Below are 14,575 nucleotides of genomic sequence, written 5' to 3' on the forward strand. Positions count from 1 at the left end.
CAGCTGGCGGGGGTCTCCATACAGCTCTATAAATAAAAGAAAAAGTCGGTATGCACAGGATGACCTGACCAAGAAATTTTTCCTCTGCTTCTCATGGGTTTCGTTGTGTTTTTACCTTGCATTAACCCGTGAAGCTGTACAATCTCCAAACCTTGCGTTGCAATCATGATCGTTGATAAGATCCATGTAACCGGCGATCCCCGAGTCGAGCGCCGTTTCGCTGATATTAACGGCAAGAGATATGGTATGCGGATGTCCTTTTTCCAGGGTCTTGAATCTGAGCCAGATATGAGAGTCTACGGTTCTTGTTTCCCAGGATATACGATTTTCCAGAACTTTGAGACTTGATGGGAGTTTATATGAGCTGATGATATATGTTCCCGCAGGTTATCTTTACAGTGAGCCCGATACGGGCGTATATAGAGCGACAATCTTTCTTGTACGTGACACTGTGGGATCACAAACTGTCTTTGCAAATATCGCCGAAGACAAAAGATAACCAATCAAAGGCTAATTCATGGTTTTTAGCTTCATGGCTTCCCGGACCTGTCAATGGGATGGCGGTATCAGATTCCCATGCTAACTGATGTGGGTTTGAGGGTCATCGCGCCAGACTGCTTAGGATACGGGAGGACGGTACGTACCAGAGCGCCAATTGCCGGGACCATACCCGGTATATCACCAATACAACAATGCTAACAATGCGGATAAACAGGATGCTCCCAAAGATCCACATCATTATTCTCACAAGAGTTGCGCCAGTGACATCAAAGAACTCGCGTCCCAGCTTGGAATCTCTAAGATTATCGTTGCCGGACATGATTGGTATGTTTTCTCCTTGGGCCTCAATTGTCGGTCTAGACATCGAAGTCGAAGTTGCTAAATATTGATGTACATAGGGGCGCCGCTCTCGCATACCGTGTAGCCCTCTGGCACCCAGATCTAGTAACACACATCATCACCGTCTGTGTACCATACGCCGCGCCAACGAGGCGATACTTTCCCCTTCAAGACATGGTAGAAAGGATAGCGCCCCATTTCTATTACCAGCTACAATTCATCAGTGGAGAACTGAATAAGTACGCGCAGACCAAAGAAGATATCAAGAAGCTCCTCTCCGCCATGTACGGTGGGCGGACCCCTGAAAACAAACTGGCGTTTGATGCAGAGCTGGGTATTCTGCCCGATAAGTTGGCTCGTGTACTTCCCTCGGAGTTGTTGAGTGAGGAAGTAGGTTTATTCCCTTTCTATCCCTCCACCAATAAACCCAGGGTCGGTTATGCTAATAGAGTTTTCAGGAACTTGAATACTATGCGGAGGAGTTCTCGAGGAACGGTTTCCATGGTCCATGTATGCCACCCTTGCATTCGTCAATTGATTTAAAAAGTTAAAATGGAAGCTAACAAGCAGCACCTAGTTAACTGGTACCGAACCCGGGAAATCAATTACAGAGAGGAAATCGCCATCCTGGACCAACGCATCACCGCTCCAGTGCTCTTCATTCAGGCCCTCCGCGATACGGCTCTTCCGGCACATCTCGGCAGGGGAATGACCAGGACTATACCCCATATGACTTTCAAGCAGATCAATACCTCTCACTGGGCCCTATGGGAGAAACCAGAAGAGGTCAATGAGATAATTGCGTGGTGGTTGGATGAAGTTGTGTTCCGAGACCCGAGGATGTTCAAATTGTGATGGGTTTCGATGTTGATATGCAGATTCTGGTGCGCTGTATATATCTGTAGTGTTATTCGTGTGACTTGTTTTACTATCCTTTGTTTGTTTCTATGTTGGGGAATGGTGTCCTATGTGCATTAATTACCATTTTTATTTGTGGGCTCTTCAAAATTGTATGGATTTTCGATATTTTATTATGTGTATGGTCTAAAAGAGCATAAGTTCGACTGGTACACTACGATAATACATGGAAGCACGTTAAACAAAAAAAGCCTAATCCTCCAAGGCATTAAAACGTAAGTTCAACATCACATAGTTGCAGATAGTCATCAAATTTTGAACACTTCGGTCTCAATTTGACATCCAACCTTCTCCAAACGGTCAATGAATTCCTGGCCCAAGGTAGCTGGAGTTACAAGGCCACAACGAGAGACTTTCTTTACCTTTTCTTCATTCTCCAGAATAGTCATGGCTGCCTCAGCCAGCAAGAGTCCCGTGAAAACATACATCGTTCCATCGTATTTCAACTTGCCAAGTGCACGCTTAGGATCCGGCGTGTTTTGATCAGCTGTCGCCACGGCACGGTATACCAGCCGGTCATTGACTGAGTCCTCCATGCGGGGTCCACTACCGGGCGCGTAGATATATTTCTTCAAGAGCCACCGAACTGGCGGCAGGAGCAAAAGTAACAAGCCGGCGACGAAAGCAAAATGAAGTGCAACACCAACGAGCGCGTTCCTCACCCTAAGGAACTGTTTGAAATGGAACCGACGCCCGTAGAACTCTGGCATCAGCGTACTACTACGATGCACGATAGTGATGTCGGCGATTGCTGTTGGAGCGGTGGTGAGAGTGCCCATATCACGGACTGAGCGGACGCCGAGCACCTTTTCCGCGAGTGGTTCGCTGGGGATAGACTTGGGTGGTGAAGATGCGGCCAGCGCAAACGGGTCTGCTGCTTTGAGTATATCAAGCAACGAGAGGGTATCAAACATAGTCATGACTGTGGCGAGAGTACCACCACTTGCCCCGGAGGACCTGGAACCTGATTAGCACTATGCATCCGGTCCGGTGGTCAAAGAGCGGCTAGCATACTTCAATTCATCAATTGCGCATGTAACTTCCTTGGTATCGCAGGAAAGTTCTTCACGTATACGCTTAACAAGAGCCCAAGTCAACATATCTGCAGGAGCACTCTCGACACCAACAGAGGGGATTATCTAAAACAGTCAGGGGATCACCATATGAGGACAGGGAATAAGGACATGACACGCACTATAGCACCATTTGACTTGGCAGTTTCATGATATTTTTCGATGATACTCTTGATCCAGGGCGTTTCTCCAGTGCTGCACAGATTAGCCATAGCGTCCACCGCCTGACTGTAATGATTTACTTACACATCAAGATAATGTGTTCCGTTGCTAGCGCAAGCTTCGACTACAGGAGTAGAATACAGGTGATATGGCCCAACGCAGTTGAGAAGTACACGGCATTTCTGAGCCAGCGAGTTCAAATCCTCCCGATTGAGCTGGACAGCCAGAACCTCTAATTGGTAGGTTAACAATGTTCGTTGTTCTCAACGGTAGTACAGATTCATATAGTACCTGGTTCGGCGCGATCGGGATTCAGATTCTTGAGATCTTTGGCAACATTCTCAACCTTTTGGAGCGAACGCCCTGCTAGAGCCCATTTTAAGCCCGTAGGAAAGTTCTTAACAATGTGCTCTGCACAGAGTCTACCCGTGTAGCCAGTTGGGCCTAGAAGGATCAGGTCGAACTCCCTCTTAGACTCCATTGCCAAAAGCTAGAGAGAATGTACCGGTGACTGAGGATGGTTGAATTACACAAACAATTAGATAAAGTATATATTCTTCAAAAAGAAAAGTAAAGACACAGGATCTACTTGTGTAGGTAGCAGAGTCGTAGATACACATAGCTTAAGCATGGTTGCTTGGTGACGTGAGTTGATCGCCTCGGCCGCTAGACTAACCAGAAGGAGGAAGGGCTCATCCCACGTTCATGTGACTAGAGCGGCGAAAGAATTGTTCGGCAATAGTAAGTGTGGTAGTCCTATGATGGAAGAATAATGTATAGGGTATGTCCCGGCATTCAATTAGTAAGGCATACATGCAGAGCATTGCACAAGTATTAGTATTGCCTTGATAACATAATGTGGCAAGGAACCAGTGACTACTACTACTGTGCAAGGAAATTTGGTTGCATTTACCGTCTCTTATGTCATGCGGGCCAGACTAACTACTAGTTAGCGGATTTGGTGCAAAATTTAGATAAGATAGAAAATATAGAAAATTGGCACGAAAATTTGAAAATGAGAGGATTAGATGAATGTCTTGAGGTCAGAATGATTTTTCGTAAAGACATACTTTTCGTTTGCATCCTTTGTCTCATTAAAAGATAGTACTTAGAAAATCTATTCCTTTTCCCTGGTAGCTGCTGGTGGGAGGTTTCACTCAGTGAATAGTTCATAGTTCGCAAAGAAATCCATCACGTGATAGGCCAAGACTTGAACCCTAAGCGAGCCTGGACACCCACAACCGCTTCCACTTGAAAGCCTCAGTCTCGATTTCGACTTACCGCACTGTATCCATCTTCGACCTCAACAGCTGCACGGAGACAAGATGACCAAGCGCACTAAGAGTAAGTGCTCTATCATAGAGAAATACGCCTAATAAATAACTGGAACATAATTCGAGAACTAACATGACACTTCAGAGGTCGGTATCACGGGTAAATATGGTACCAGGTATGCTCTTGCGCCCTTTCGCCTAGAAATCGATATGAAGCCGATCGCGTTCCTATTCCGCACGATTAAATGAAGGATTCGAAATCGAGCTTTCGACGAGTTGGACAATGTATTGACGACGTGATTTAAACAGATACGGTGCCTCCCTGCGTAAGCAGGTGAAGAAGATGGAAGTGTCCCAGCACGCCCGCTACGTCTGCACCTTCTGCGGTAAGAACACCGTCAAGCGCCAGGCTGTTGGTATCTGGGAGTGCAAGGGTTGCAAGAAGACCGTCGCCGGTGGTGCCTACACCGTCTCGTAAGTCGAGCTCCATCCTTTTCCTTTCGATGGCCACGGGGACAGTTCGTACTGGACTGTGTATCGTGTGGTGAAGAGGTATGTGGGACGAATACTGATCGATCCTTGTGCTACAGCACCCCCGCCGCCGCTGCCACCCGCTCCACCATCCGTCGTCTCAGGGAAATCGCGGAGGTTTAAGTGTCACGATGGGATTTTCTTTATCTTACGTTTGAAATAAAAAATAGCGAAATTCAAGATCTGGAAAGCTCCCAAGGGCTCCTCGTTACGAATACCCAGCCATCATCTGAACCGAATGGTTCTTAACCAATAGACACAAATATAACCCGTGATTTCAGGTCTTCTGCAAATAGGACTGCGTATCAGCTATTCCACATCTGCCATGTCTGCTCTACCGCTCTTTCATTCGTATCACGCTGGATCTTTATTTCGTTCACGATCACTCGAGTTTTTAATACGTGTGACCATGTCTTCTGACGGCACAGGACTGCTGAAATACAAGTGGAGTAAACTCGTGCACCCAACGAGATAAGCCTGCGGAGTAGGCCATCTAACTTTCGTTGGTGTTCCTGCCTATGCGCATTTTCCTCCCTGATTCTGCGTCTAAATGTAGTATCTCGCTTTGCCCCTGTTAAGAATAAGGTTTCGAAAATAGCATTGCCCTCCCTGTTCAAGCACCAAGACCGGAGTACCTTCGGGTCAATTAACCTTCCGTTTCGATATACGATACACTTGTATTCAGCACCACGATATGCTTTGAACGAGCTCTGGTAATATCAAGTTTTCGTTGCATTATTGTTTAGTCTCCTTTCTAATTCTACCGGAGCAAGTTTACGTTACACAGGCGGTCTGATAGTACGAAGGGAAAGAAGAAGAACAAGAGAGGCAGAGATAGAAAAGGAGAGAAAGACAAAAAAAAAGAAGAAGAAAAAGAGGGGCGTGTCTAATAGTAGGGATGCAAGGGCACACTTCCTCAGCTACAACTACTACTTCGCAACCTTGAGGGTTGCGCCCAAAGTGCCTCGTCCGATTTTCCTGAACAATGATTCGCCTGAAACTTGGTAGGTCACGTTGACAGCCAGACTGTTTTGCGTTAGACCGGACTTTAGGTCCACCTTCAAAAGGCCGGTTGCTTTCTCCCCACATCACTCGACCTGCTCTCTCTCCCTTCTCCTTCCACTCCTCTGCCTTTTATCCCTTTCTGCCAGCTGCTCTTCATGCCTTCTCTTAGCTTCCCTGCAGATAGTCCTGGCACAGAACCCTCTGTTAATGTCCGACACTTGTATTGTGTGTTTAGGAGACCTTGGCGAAAGCGCCAGCGATCCTCTTGCCGTCTCCGCCGAGGCCGCGCCAAGACTTGATGCTCAAGTAAATGGCAGGTCGACCGACACCTCCGTCAAGGCAGATGGCGTGGATGGCAGTGAGGATTCTGGTCAGATCGCCCAGTTGCTCCCCTGTGGTCATATCTTACATAACAATTGTCTGAAGCCCTGGGTTGAACGAGCGAACAGCTGTCCAATATGCCGCCGCAGCTTCAACATTGTGGAGCTCAGTGACCGCATCGGAGGTATGTTTCACAGTCACTATCTACCCACCCTTTCTCAATCTTAAGAATTTTCCTGTACAGCCGGATAAATATTTATATATATATATATATATATGTATACTAACTGAATGACTTATCTAATACAGGCCCCGTACTCTCCTCTTATGCTGTGCAGGACCGCGTTCAAGTTGCGGATGTCGATCCTTCGATGGTGATAGAGTACATCGAGGAAGACGATCTTGCCGGGTTTTCACCTTGTCTTATTTGCGGAGATTCTGAGAACGAAGAGTTTCTCCTACTATGTGATGGTTGCGATGCCCCCTCGCATACGTACTGCCTCGGGCTTGATACTGTCCCGTCTGGGCCTTGGTATTGTTCACGATGCGAGACCCAACGTGTTCGAGCGCTGTCCCCCGACAGTGCTGATAGGCCATCGCGGGCTCGGGACCGGCACGGTCGCCGTACGAGGGCACAGCAGCGGCAGCTACAGAGCCGTAATCAGATGAACTCCCTTCACTGGGCTCGGGTATGGCAGTCCGTTTGGGATCATCTTAACCTGGACTTAGATTTTCCGTTTGATGATGATAGGGCTGCCGAGCGTGCCCGGCAGCAACAACGACGAGAAGAAGCCAATCAGCGAGAGTTTCGAGCTTGGCAGCGTCGTTTTGAAGTTGCAGAGCGACAAGGAGGCAATAACCGCTTCAGGGATACGGCTGCCTTACTTGATATTGAGGCTCCGCGACCATCACGGCCACGTGTGCCGAGGGAACCATCACCTGAGCCTGAATCTTTGGAAGAGATGAGGGCGTGGAATGCTTTTGAAAGGGCTCGTGAGATCGAGAATGATCCTAGTGCGGCCCGGAAAAGAAAGGAACCGACAATGTCTCCCTCGCCAGAACCCACCGAGCCCGAACGGAAGCTAAAGCGTCCACGAACCCGCAGAGCTGAAGACTTAGCAGCATTGGCTACTCAGAATGGCGAGTCTTCCAGGGCTGCTGGTGCCCAGGCTTCTGCTCGAATCAACGCGGAAACTTCAAGCGAACCAAGCTTTCTTCAGTCCCTACTGAAAGAAGTCGAGGACGCTTCGAACGACACTAATTCTCATGGGAATTCTGCCCAGGTTTCGGTTGCAGCAACTGACCATGCTACTCCTGGGCCCTCTTCCCCATCAATCTCGCCCGTACCATCTAACCACTCCTCACCCCGCCTATCCTCCACAACACCCCCACCTCACCCAAGGAGTAGACCGATATCCCCCTTACAGCTCGCCACACCCAATCATCCCTCGTCGCCACCCTTTTCGCCCGATGTTTCTCCAACCATTTCTACAGAAGGTACACCGTCACAGGGGTTCTCGGACAGCACCCGACGCCGGATTCCAAGGGCAGCATATCGCTCGAGTTTATTAAGAGCGAACGACAAGTCTCCGAGCCGGCCCAGCCTATCTTTGGCGGTCAAGACCGACATACAGAAACTGGTCGGTGCGGCCTTGAAGCCATACTATCGTTCAAAGACTGTGTCGAAGGACGAGTACACCGATATCAATCGGAATATATCCCGAATGCTATATGAACGAGTGGGCGACGTTGAAACCATTGGAGCTGATGCGAGGACCGATTTGGAGACTACTGCGAAGGAGCAGGTTACCAAGGCTATCGACGCATTGACACAAAAACATAAGATGGAGAGCAACGACCCTGTTGATGACAGTTCTTGATCCCTAATTCTGGACAGAGTATAGCATTTCCCGGCGTTTACAGCGATATCTTGGCTCTACTGGATGAGAGCATCCGTTTGGCGTTCGAGCATGATCTTTAGCGAGCTTACGCATGTAAGATGCGTTTGGATACCCAGGAATATGGGAGTTACTGGTTTTGGACTTCAACGTGGCGGGTATAAACATTTATAGCAACATCTTCTATTCTTCTATGTCTTATAATAGGCGACAACATCATCACTGCTAGCAACTCCTAGCACCTATACATGAATAAAGAACCGGAGCTGGTTTCTTAGTGATGCGGTTTTCAGAAAGTAAAGGTCACATAAGTAGAGAGCTCCGTAAGCTTCGATGTACTGGTACCAATCACTACATCTGGCACCGACCGAAGCGCTTCGGGTAATTCTTAGTCCTCATCACACCGCCATTATCGCTGAGCAATCTTCACAGGCCAAGTAGTCAATCAGAGGTCTAACTGGCTACTTCTATCAATAAATCCAAGTAATATGAACCAGGATGGGACATGTGCAACTTAATAGGACCTATGCCACACCTAGAACCTCATATCGCCTCTTGTATGACGCGTCACTGTCTTCTACCCGCAACAGCAGTTACAACATTTACTAAGAATAACAATGCCAATAGCTAGTAGTTAACTCTAGTTTTACTAGTTGTCTGCATGTTTCAGGCGACCAATCAAGCCACCAAGTAGGTTACCTCCATATATATTATTCTACTAAGATAATGTCTAGCGTTTCTGATCCAACTTGGGTAAGACAGAAGCCCCTTTTCCCCCGTTGGTGTGTACTTTTCTCTCTGTTCGCGGAAGATATATAAGTACCGTAGGCAGCTGATCGGTTTAAGCCCCAATAGCTATCACACATGGCTATTGAGCGATAGGTCGTAGTATATCTGTAATATGTTGGTCATCCAAGATGGGTTGAAACTATGCTAACCGATATCTGTAACTTAAGTTCTCTTTCTTATGGTGAGGTTAGTGTGGTGCTGTGTACTTTAAATAGTAGGGTCCAGTGCCGCCTTCAGACAAAGGCCATCTAACATGAAAAACATTGTTGTAAATCTGCTCATCCCTATGTCCTGAACTATGATAGCGATTATTCTGGTGACAAATCGTGAATCCATCAACTGGAAGTGTCTTGTTCTTGTTTGAATCTCTTATTGGACCGGCGTATATATACAGAGTAAAAATCTGGGATTCTTTTGAATATTTGTCTCGTGCATATTATTGTCGCTCAATAGTCAGGAGCCAAATAGACCATTAACTCCTAGATGGTTTAATAACTATACTGTAGATGTAATCTGCGTAGTTTTAAGAGGTACCAACGGGAGTATAACGTGGATACACAAGAATATATAGTTTGCGGGCTAGAAAGTTAACCGTTAAATCGGAAATACCCCGCAACCATAGCCCATATTCATTTTGATATTGAGTTTTGTATAGAAATATTATCATCGCAGATCAAGTAGATAGGATATCCGAATTTTAATCTCAAGTAATAAGTGGAATTTCTATTTTATCCTCTCTCGAAGATCATGCATAAGGTTGTATACGAAAGTGGCTTCGAAAGCTGTAACTGTGGCACAGATATAGAGATATTGTGACGCGGGCGTAGATCGTCACACCGCTCCTAGATCAAATCCCGATAGTCAACACTCACCTCATCTCTCAGTACAGTCCTACACTCTCGGCTGATACGGGCCATGAAGAAATGGAGAACTTACGACGACAGGCTATCTATTATATGCATGCCAGAGGATCATGTGATGAGCACGAGGGGTCACCCTACTACTAGTACCTATGTGTTTTATGACTTAATTCGAGAGAGAAAGAATATTCTACATACTTACGGAGTATATAACGCCAAACTCAGGGCTGTCACGTTCAAAACTTAGACAGCAGCTATGGCACCTACGCTTATCAGATTGATTGATATGCAAATCGGATCAACACCACGCATAACGGTGATAAAGCACGCTATCGGAAAATGTCATATATAATTTTCCGAGTTAAGCAGATCGGCAGCGCGGCGCCAACATGATTCGATCAAAACCTCCCATAGGCCGATAAGCCCAACACAGATGACTAAAAGAAATGAGAATTATCTTGCTACACCGTTTGTCGTTCGCTGGTTTTGAGGTATGGATGCATCCTATGGGTGAGCACGTGTCGGACATCGGACATCGAACAATGTATAGCGCGAGATGAAGCTGAGACATACCCTTAGTCCACGTTAAATCCGAACGGGGATAAGTGGGTTGTTTGACTCCAGGAAACAAATGAAAAGAGCCCCAGAGTGACTGGGGTTGGGTCCTCATGCAGGGCGTTGACCAATTAACGGAAAAAGGCATGCAACTGTACAGTGACTGGTATTTGAAATTTAGAACAACCCTAGGAGGGGGCCGTGCGCCCGTCCTACCGCCTACCATTCTTACTATGGTAAGCGGGATTGAGGCAACCGCGTACGCGTAGTTGAATAGGATCACGTATATAGTTTGAAGCTTTTCAGCTATATACAATATGCCTAAACGCAAGGGCTGTAAGGAGTTGACCCCCCAGATGAGGTCTCGCATATGTGAGCTCCATTCTATTGGCTGGGGGGCACGCAAAATCAATAAAAAACACCCTGAAATCCCTATTTCTACAATCTCTTATACTCTAAAAATGGAGCGTGTTCGGGACGATAATAAAAGCCTCCAACGCCCTGGCCAAAAGCGCAAGCTTACTGAGGAACACCGGGATCATATATATGATCGAATTCATACAGATCCTCACGTTACGTACGAGACTCTTATCAATGAAATCGATGAAGCTGTATTAAAGCGTTCTATTCAGAATCTTACACGGGAATGGGGCAAGCGTAAATAGGGACAAAAACGCAGGCCAGAAATCAAGCCAGAACACGCAGCTAAGCGTCTTGCCTGGGCCCGAGAGTATGAATTCTTTACACCTGAGGACTGGGCTCGCGTTGAATGGAGCGATGAATGCACGGTAGAACGAGGCGTTGGTAAACGCCCGATCTGGACATAGCTCAAATCTCAGGAACGGCTTTAGTAACATGATCTTCATCTTGTACGCTGTGGTAAAGGGGTCAAGCAGATATTTTGGGCTGCTTTGGTGGGCAGACTAGAACTGGTCTTGTTCCTCTAGATGGTGATCCCTATTCAGCTAGGGAAGGGGCTACAGGTCAGATTATTACCAATTTAAATCGAGCATTTCTACCAGGGATTATTCAACCTGGGGATATCTTTATACGTGACAATGCCTCTGTCCACACCTCCCAGGGCTGGTATACTAAATATCAGGATTGGAATTCATGAGGTTTCTGCCTGGCAGAATAGTCCTAGTTTAGTAGGCGGTCCCTACATCAACCGCTAAACCCTAAGCGGATGTTCCAAATTTCAATTACCTCCCACTGTAACAAGGCCTTTTATCTTGTATCTGATATGGATTCGGATAATCGGAAGTAAAAGCAGACCATCTGCCGAAAGTGGATATAGACGAAGTCAAGCCATCGGGAAGGGTGGAGACGGGGGGCCCAATGGTGGCCGTAGAAGCGCCATGGAAGTCGGCCACAGTGAAGGGCCGAAAGGGCGAGGGGCGAGAGCGCTAAGCATTTCCAGTTTCCACCCGCCAGACCTCGTGGTTCTTGTGTCATTGTTCATGGCTATCAGCTCATACCTTTCTCCATTCGTCAAAGTCCGAGAGCTTTTTCCACCGACCATGGTATCCTCCTCATGTGTTCATTATGACAAATCCGCTGACATCACGCATATACTCTTTCCTATTAATCAGGTTTTAGTTCATATGTACATAACTTGTACATATCTGATGTACGGAGTATGTAGATAGTAGATAGGTGTCGGCATCGGCTATCGGACTCGGATTTAGCAACAAGACCAGACTTCTACTTTGGTGGAGCACGTACGTGCGCTGGGCAGCTTAGCAGCCATGGCTCCTCCTCTCATAGTGCTCCGTTTAACTGATGTATTGTCACTAGGGTGCAAATTTCTTATTCTATAGGCCCACCTCCGTGTAGTAGAAAATGCTTTATTATAATAGGAGACCCCCTCCCATGCGCCTGGATTAGCTAGGTAGTAGGCTATAGACCTTATTCACTTTACTTTTCTGCCCACTTGCAAGGACTTAATCGCTGTTATTCAGAGCCTATTGTTTGCTATACCTATATCGAGTGATATTGGAGTCTGCTCCTTAACGAGATCCCGCGCTTTCCATCAATATGAGTGCCACCAATCGAGATGGTGCAATGCATCATGATCCACATAGCTCAGCTCGTCTAGACAAAGAAAATGAGGGACCGATGCTGTCTTCAGACATCACCTTGCGGTCAGAGTCCTCCTCGTCGATTGGGGAAGACCCCGAAAAGAACGCCGGGGATACTCAGAACGCAGATCTGGAGAGGTTAGAGAGATCGATGTCAACACCACATTCAAGGAAGGGACACGAAGAGAAGGCGCCGGAGAAGGACCCGAACCTGGTAGAATGGGACGGCCCAGATGATCCAGAGAACCCCCAGAACATGCCAAAATGGAGAAAATGGGTTTTGACCATGACTCTGTCCTCCTTGACAATGTGGATCACTTTCGCCAGTAGTGTGTTCTCGACGGCAACCATGGTGACAGCTAAGGAGTACAACGTTTCAACTGAAGTTATGACTCTAGCGACTAGTCTGGTGGTGTTTGGATTCGCAGTTGGGCCATTGATGTGGTCGCCTCTCTCAGAATTATACGGACGGAGAATACCGTTGTTTTCTGGCTATGCTATCTTCGCAATTTTCCAAATCCCAGTCGCAGTGGCCCAAAATGTTCAGACAATCATGCTGTGCCGTTTTCTCATGGGGGTGTTTGGTTGCTCACCCCTGGCTGTGGTGGGTGGCGCAATGGCCGATTTCTGGGATCCCGTGGATCGTGCCGTGGCTATTGCTTGTTTCTCAGCTGCGACTTTTGTTGGACCCGTTATCGGTAAGTCTTCCTTCCATCTCCCGGTAGTGTTCGCTTCCCGACATGGTAGCAAGGCTGACAGGTCTCATTAGGTCCTATTGTGGGTGGTTTCATTACAGAATCGCATCTTGGCTGGCGGTGGACAGCTTGGATCACCTTGATAGCCTCTGCATCGTTCGGTACCTTGGCGCTGTTAACCGTCCCTGAAACCTATGGCCCCGTAATTCTTCAGAAACGTGCTGCTCGCCTGCGGCGGGAGACTGGTAACTGGGCATTGCATTCGTTCCTGGACGAGCATCGCCCAACGGCATCAGAAATCGTTACGAAATATCTTCTGCGCCCCCTCCAAATGCTTTTCCTCGAACCGATCCTGTTAGCTATGACGATCTACCTGGCTTTTATCTACGGTATCCTGTATCTGTTCTTCGAGGCCTACCCCGTCTCCTTCGAGGAGGTTCGAGGTTGGACGAATGGGGGTGTGGCAGGGCTACCGTTCCTGGGGATTATGATTGGAGTTCTCTGCGGCGTCGCATTGATCATTTGGCAGACGAAGACGCGCTTTGCGCGGAAGCTGGAGAAACATGGCAGGGTTGTGCCCGAAGAGCGCTTGGTTCCCATGATGATTGCTTCTGTTCTGTTGCCAGCTGGTCTCTTCTGGTTCGGATGGACCTCGAATCCCAACATCTCATGGGTGCCCCAGGTAATTGCAGGTGTCCCTATCGGGATGGGTATCCTGGTTATCTTCATGCAGGGCCTTAACTATATCATCGATGTGTACATGATGTTTGCCAACTCAGCTATCGCTGCCAACACGCTGGTTCGGAGTGGTTTGGGGGGTGCTTTCCCGCTCTTTGCCGTGCAGATGTACCATAGATTGGGTGTGGCCTGGGCGTCCAGTCTACTTGGATTCATCACGGTTGCTATGATACCCATTCCGGTTGTCTTTTTCTTTTACGGCGCGAAGATCCGTGCCATGAGCAAGTTTTCGCCGAAGTTCTAAATCGGCCGTTACCAGACTTGCGCAAAATCTTCTTCCCCTTTCTTGCGGGAGCAAAACAGTGAAAAACAAAAAAAAAAGAAAAAAAATTGCATATCTCAGGTTTGATGTGCATATGGTTAATTTTCATCATCAACTCGGCGTTATAGTGTGGCATATAAACGATAATGTTTAACTTTTTGGAAGTGTTGGTTGTGTGCATGCATAGCGAGTGTACTCCCCACGAATCTTGTTAATGTTTACTTTTCACCTCTCATCGCAATATATCGTGTATTTAGAAAGAAGTGATTTAGAGTCTCAATATCAGCCCTCATCATGGCACTATCTGGTAGTGTAAATGGTCGAATAATTTACTTCATGAAGTACTTGGGTGACCCGCCAGGTGACGTCGGACAAGAAAAGGCCGAAGTGGTTTAGCTTCTGTCTCAGATAGGACGAGGGACTCCAGAGTCTGTACACTAACGTCTGAGGATTAGGCAAAGACTCAAAAACTAGTCAAATCCATGAGATCATATGAGTCGGTGGAGTTGTTACCCAGAAGAGAAAGAAAAAATAGGGCAAAAAAAAAAAAAAAAAAAAAAAAAAAAAAAAAAA

The 14,575-nt window shown here is 47.1% G+C and overlaps 5 protein-coding genes across 5 annotated transcripts; 4 read left to right on the plus strand and 1 right to left on the minus strand.

Annotated features, from left to right (window-relative positions):
* BDV38DRAFT_162332 (alpha/beta fold hydrolase) lies at positions 1-1,851 on the plus strand. Its single transcript, XM_032051802.1, has 7 exons — positions 1-244; positions 387-439; positions 529-636; positions 716-825; positions 900-1,230; positions 1,299-1,350; positions 1,418-1,851. The coding sequence occupies exons 1-7, from the start codon at positions 166-168 to the stop codon at positions 1,693-1,695; spliced, it is 1,011 nt and encodes a 336-aa protein (XP_031910452.1). The 5' UTR covers positions 1-165; the 3' UTR covers positions 1,696-1,851.
* Positions 1,355-3,778, minus strand: BDV38DRAFT_255341 (uncharacterized protein). The gene is made up of 5 exons (XM_032055400.1): positions 3,285-3,778; positions 3,078-3,225; positions 2,954-3,026; positions 2,773-2,897; positions 1,355-2,715 (listed from the first exon to the last, which is right to left on the minus strand). Exons 1-5 carry the CDS (start codon positions 3,472-3,474, stop codon positions 2,007-2,009), a joined length of 1,245 nt encoding a protein of 414 aa, XP_031910453.1. The 5' UTR covers positions 3,475-3,778; the 3' UTR covers positions 1,355-2,006.
* A 423-nt stretch (positions 3,779-4,201) lies between these two features.
* Positions 4,202-5,288, plus strand: BDV38DRAFT_255346 (60S ribosomal protein eL43). The gene is made up of 4 exons (XM_032055401.1): positions 4,202-4,337; positions 4,413-4,443; positions 4,577-4,741; positions 4,858-5,288. The coding sequence occupies exons 1-4, from the start codon at positions 4,319-4,321 to the stop codon at positions 4,919-4,921; spliced, it is 279 nt and encodes a 92-aa protein (XP_031910454.1). The 5' UTR covers positions 4,202-4,318; the 3' UTR covers positions 4,922-5,288.
* A 626-nt stretch (positions 5,289-5,914) lies between these two features.
* Positions 5,915-8,303, plus strand: BDV38DRAFT_255350 (putative PHD and RING finger domain protein). Its single transcript, XM_032055402.1, has 2 exons — positions 5,915-6,308; positions 6,434-8,303. Exons 1-2 carry the CDS (start codon positions 6,011-6,013, stop codon positions 8,002-8,004), a joined length of 1,869 nt encoding a protein of 622 aa, XP_031910455.1. The 5' UTR covers positions 5,915-6,010; the 3' UTR covers positions 8,005-8,303.
* Positions 8,304-11,622: 3,319 nt separating this feature from the next.
* On the plus strand, positions 11,623-14,459 carry BDV38DRAFT_255353 (MFS transporter). The gene is made up of 2 exons (XM_032055403.1): positions 11,623-13,005; positions 13,077-14,459. The coding sequence occupies exons 1-2, from the start codon at positions 12,264-12,266 to the stop codon at positions 13,982-13,984; spliced, it is 1,650 nt and encodes a 549-aa protein (XP_031910456.1). The 5' UTR covers positions 11,623-12,263; the 3' UTR covers positions 13,985-14,459.
* The last annotated feature ends 116 nt before the right edge of the window (positions 14,460-14,575 follow it).

Source organism: Aspergillus pseudotamarii (assembly GCF_009193445.1).
Source record: "Aspergillus pseudotamarii strain CBS 117625 unplaced genomic scaffold BDV38scaffold_54, whole genome shotgun sequence".
Classification (NCBI taxonomy): Eukaryota; Fungi; Ascomycota; class Eurotiomycetes; order Eurotiales; family Aspergillaceae; genus Aspergillus; species Aspergillus pseudotamarii.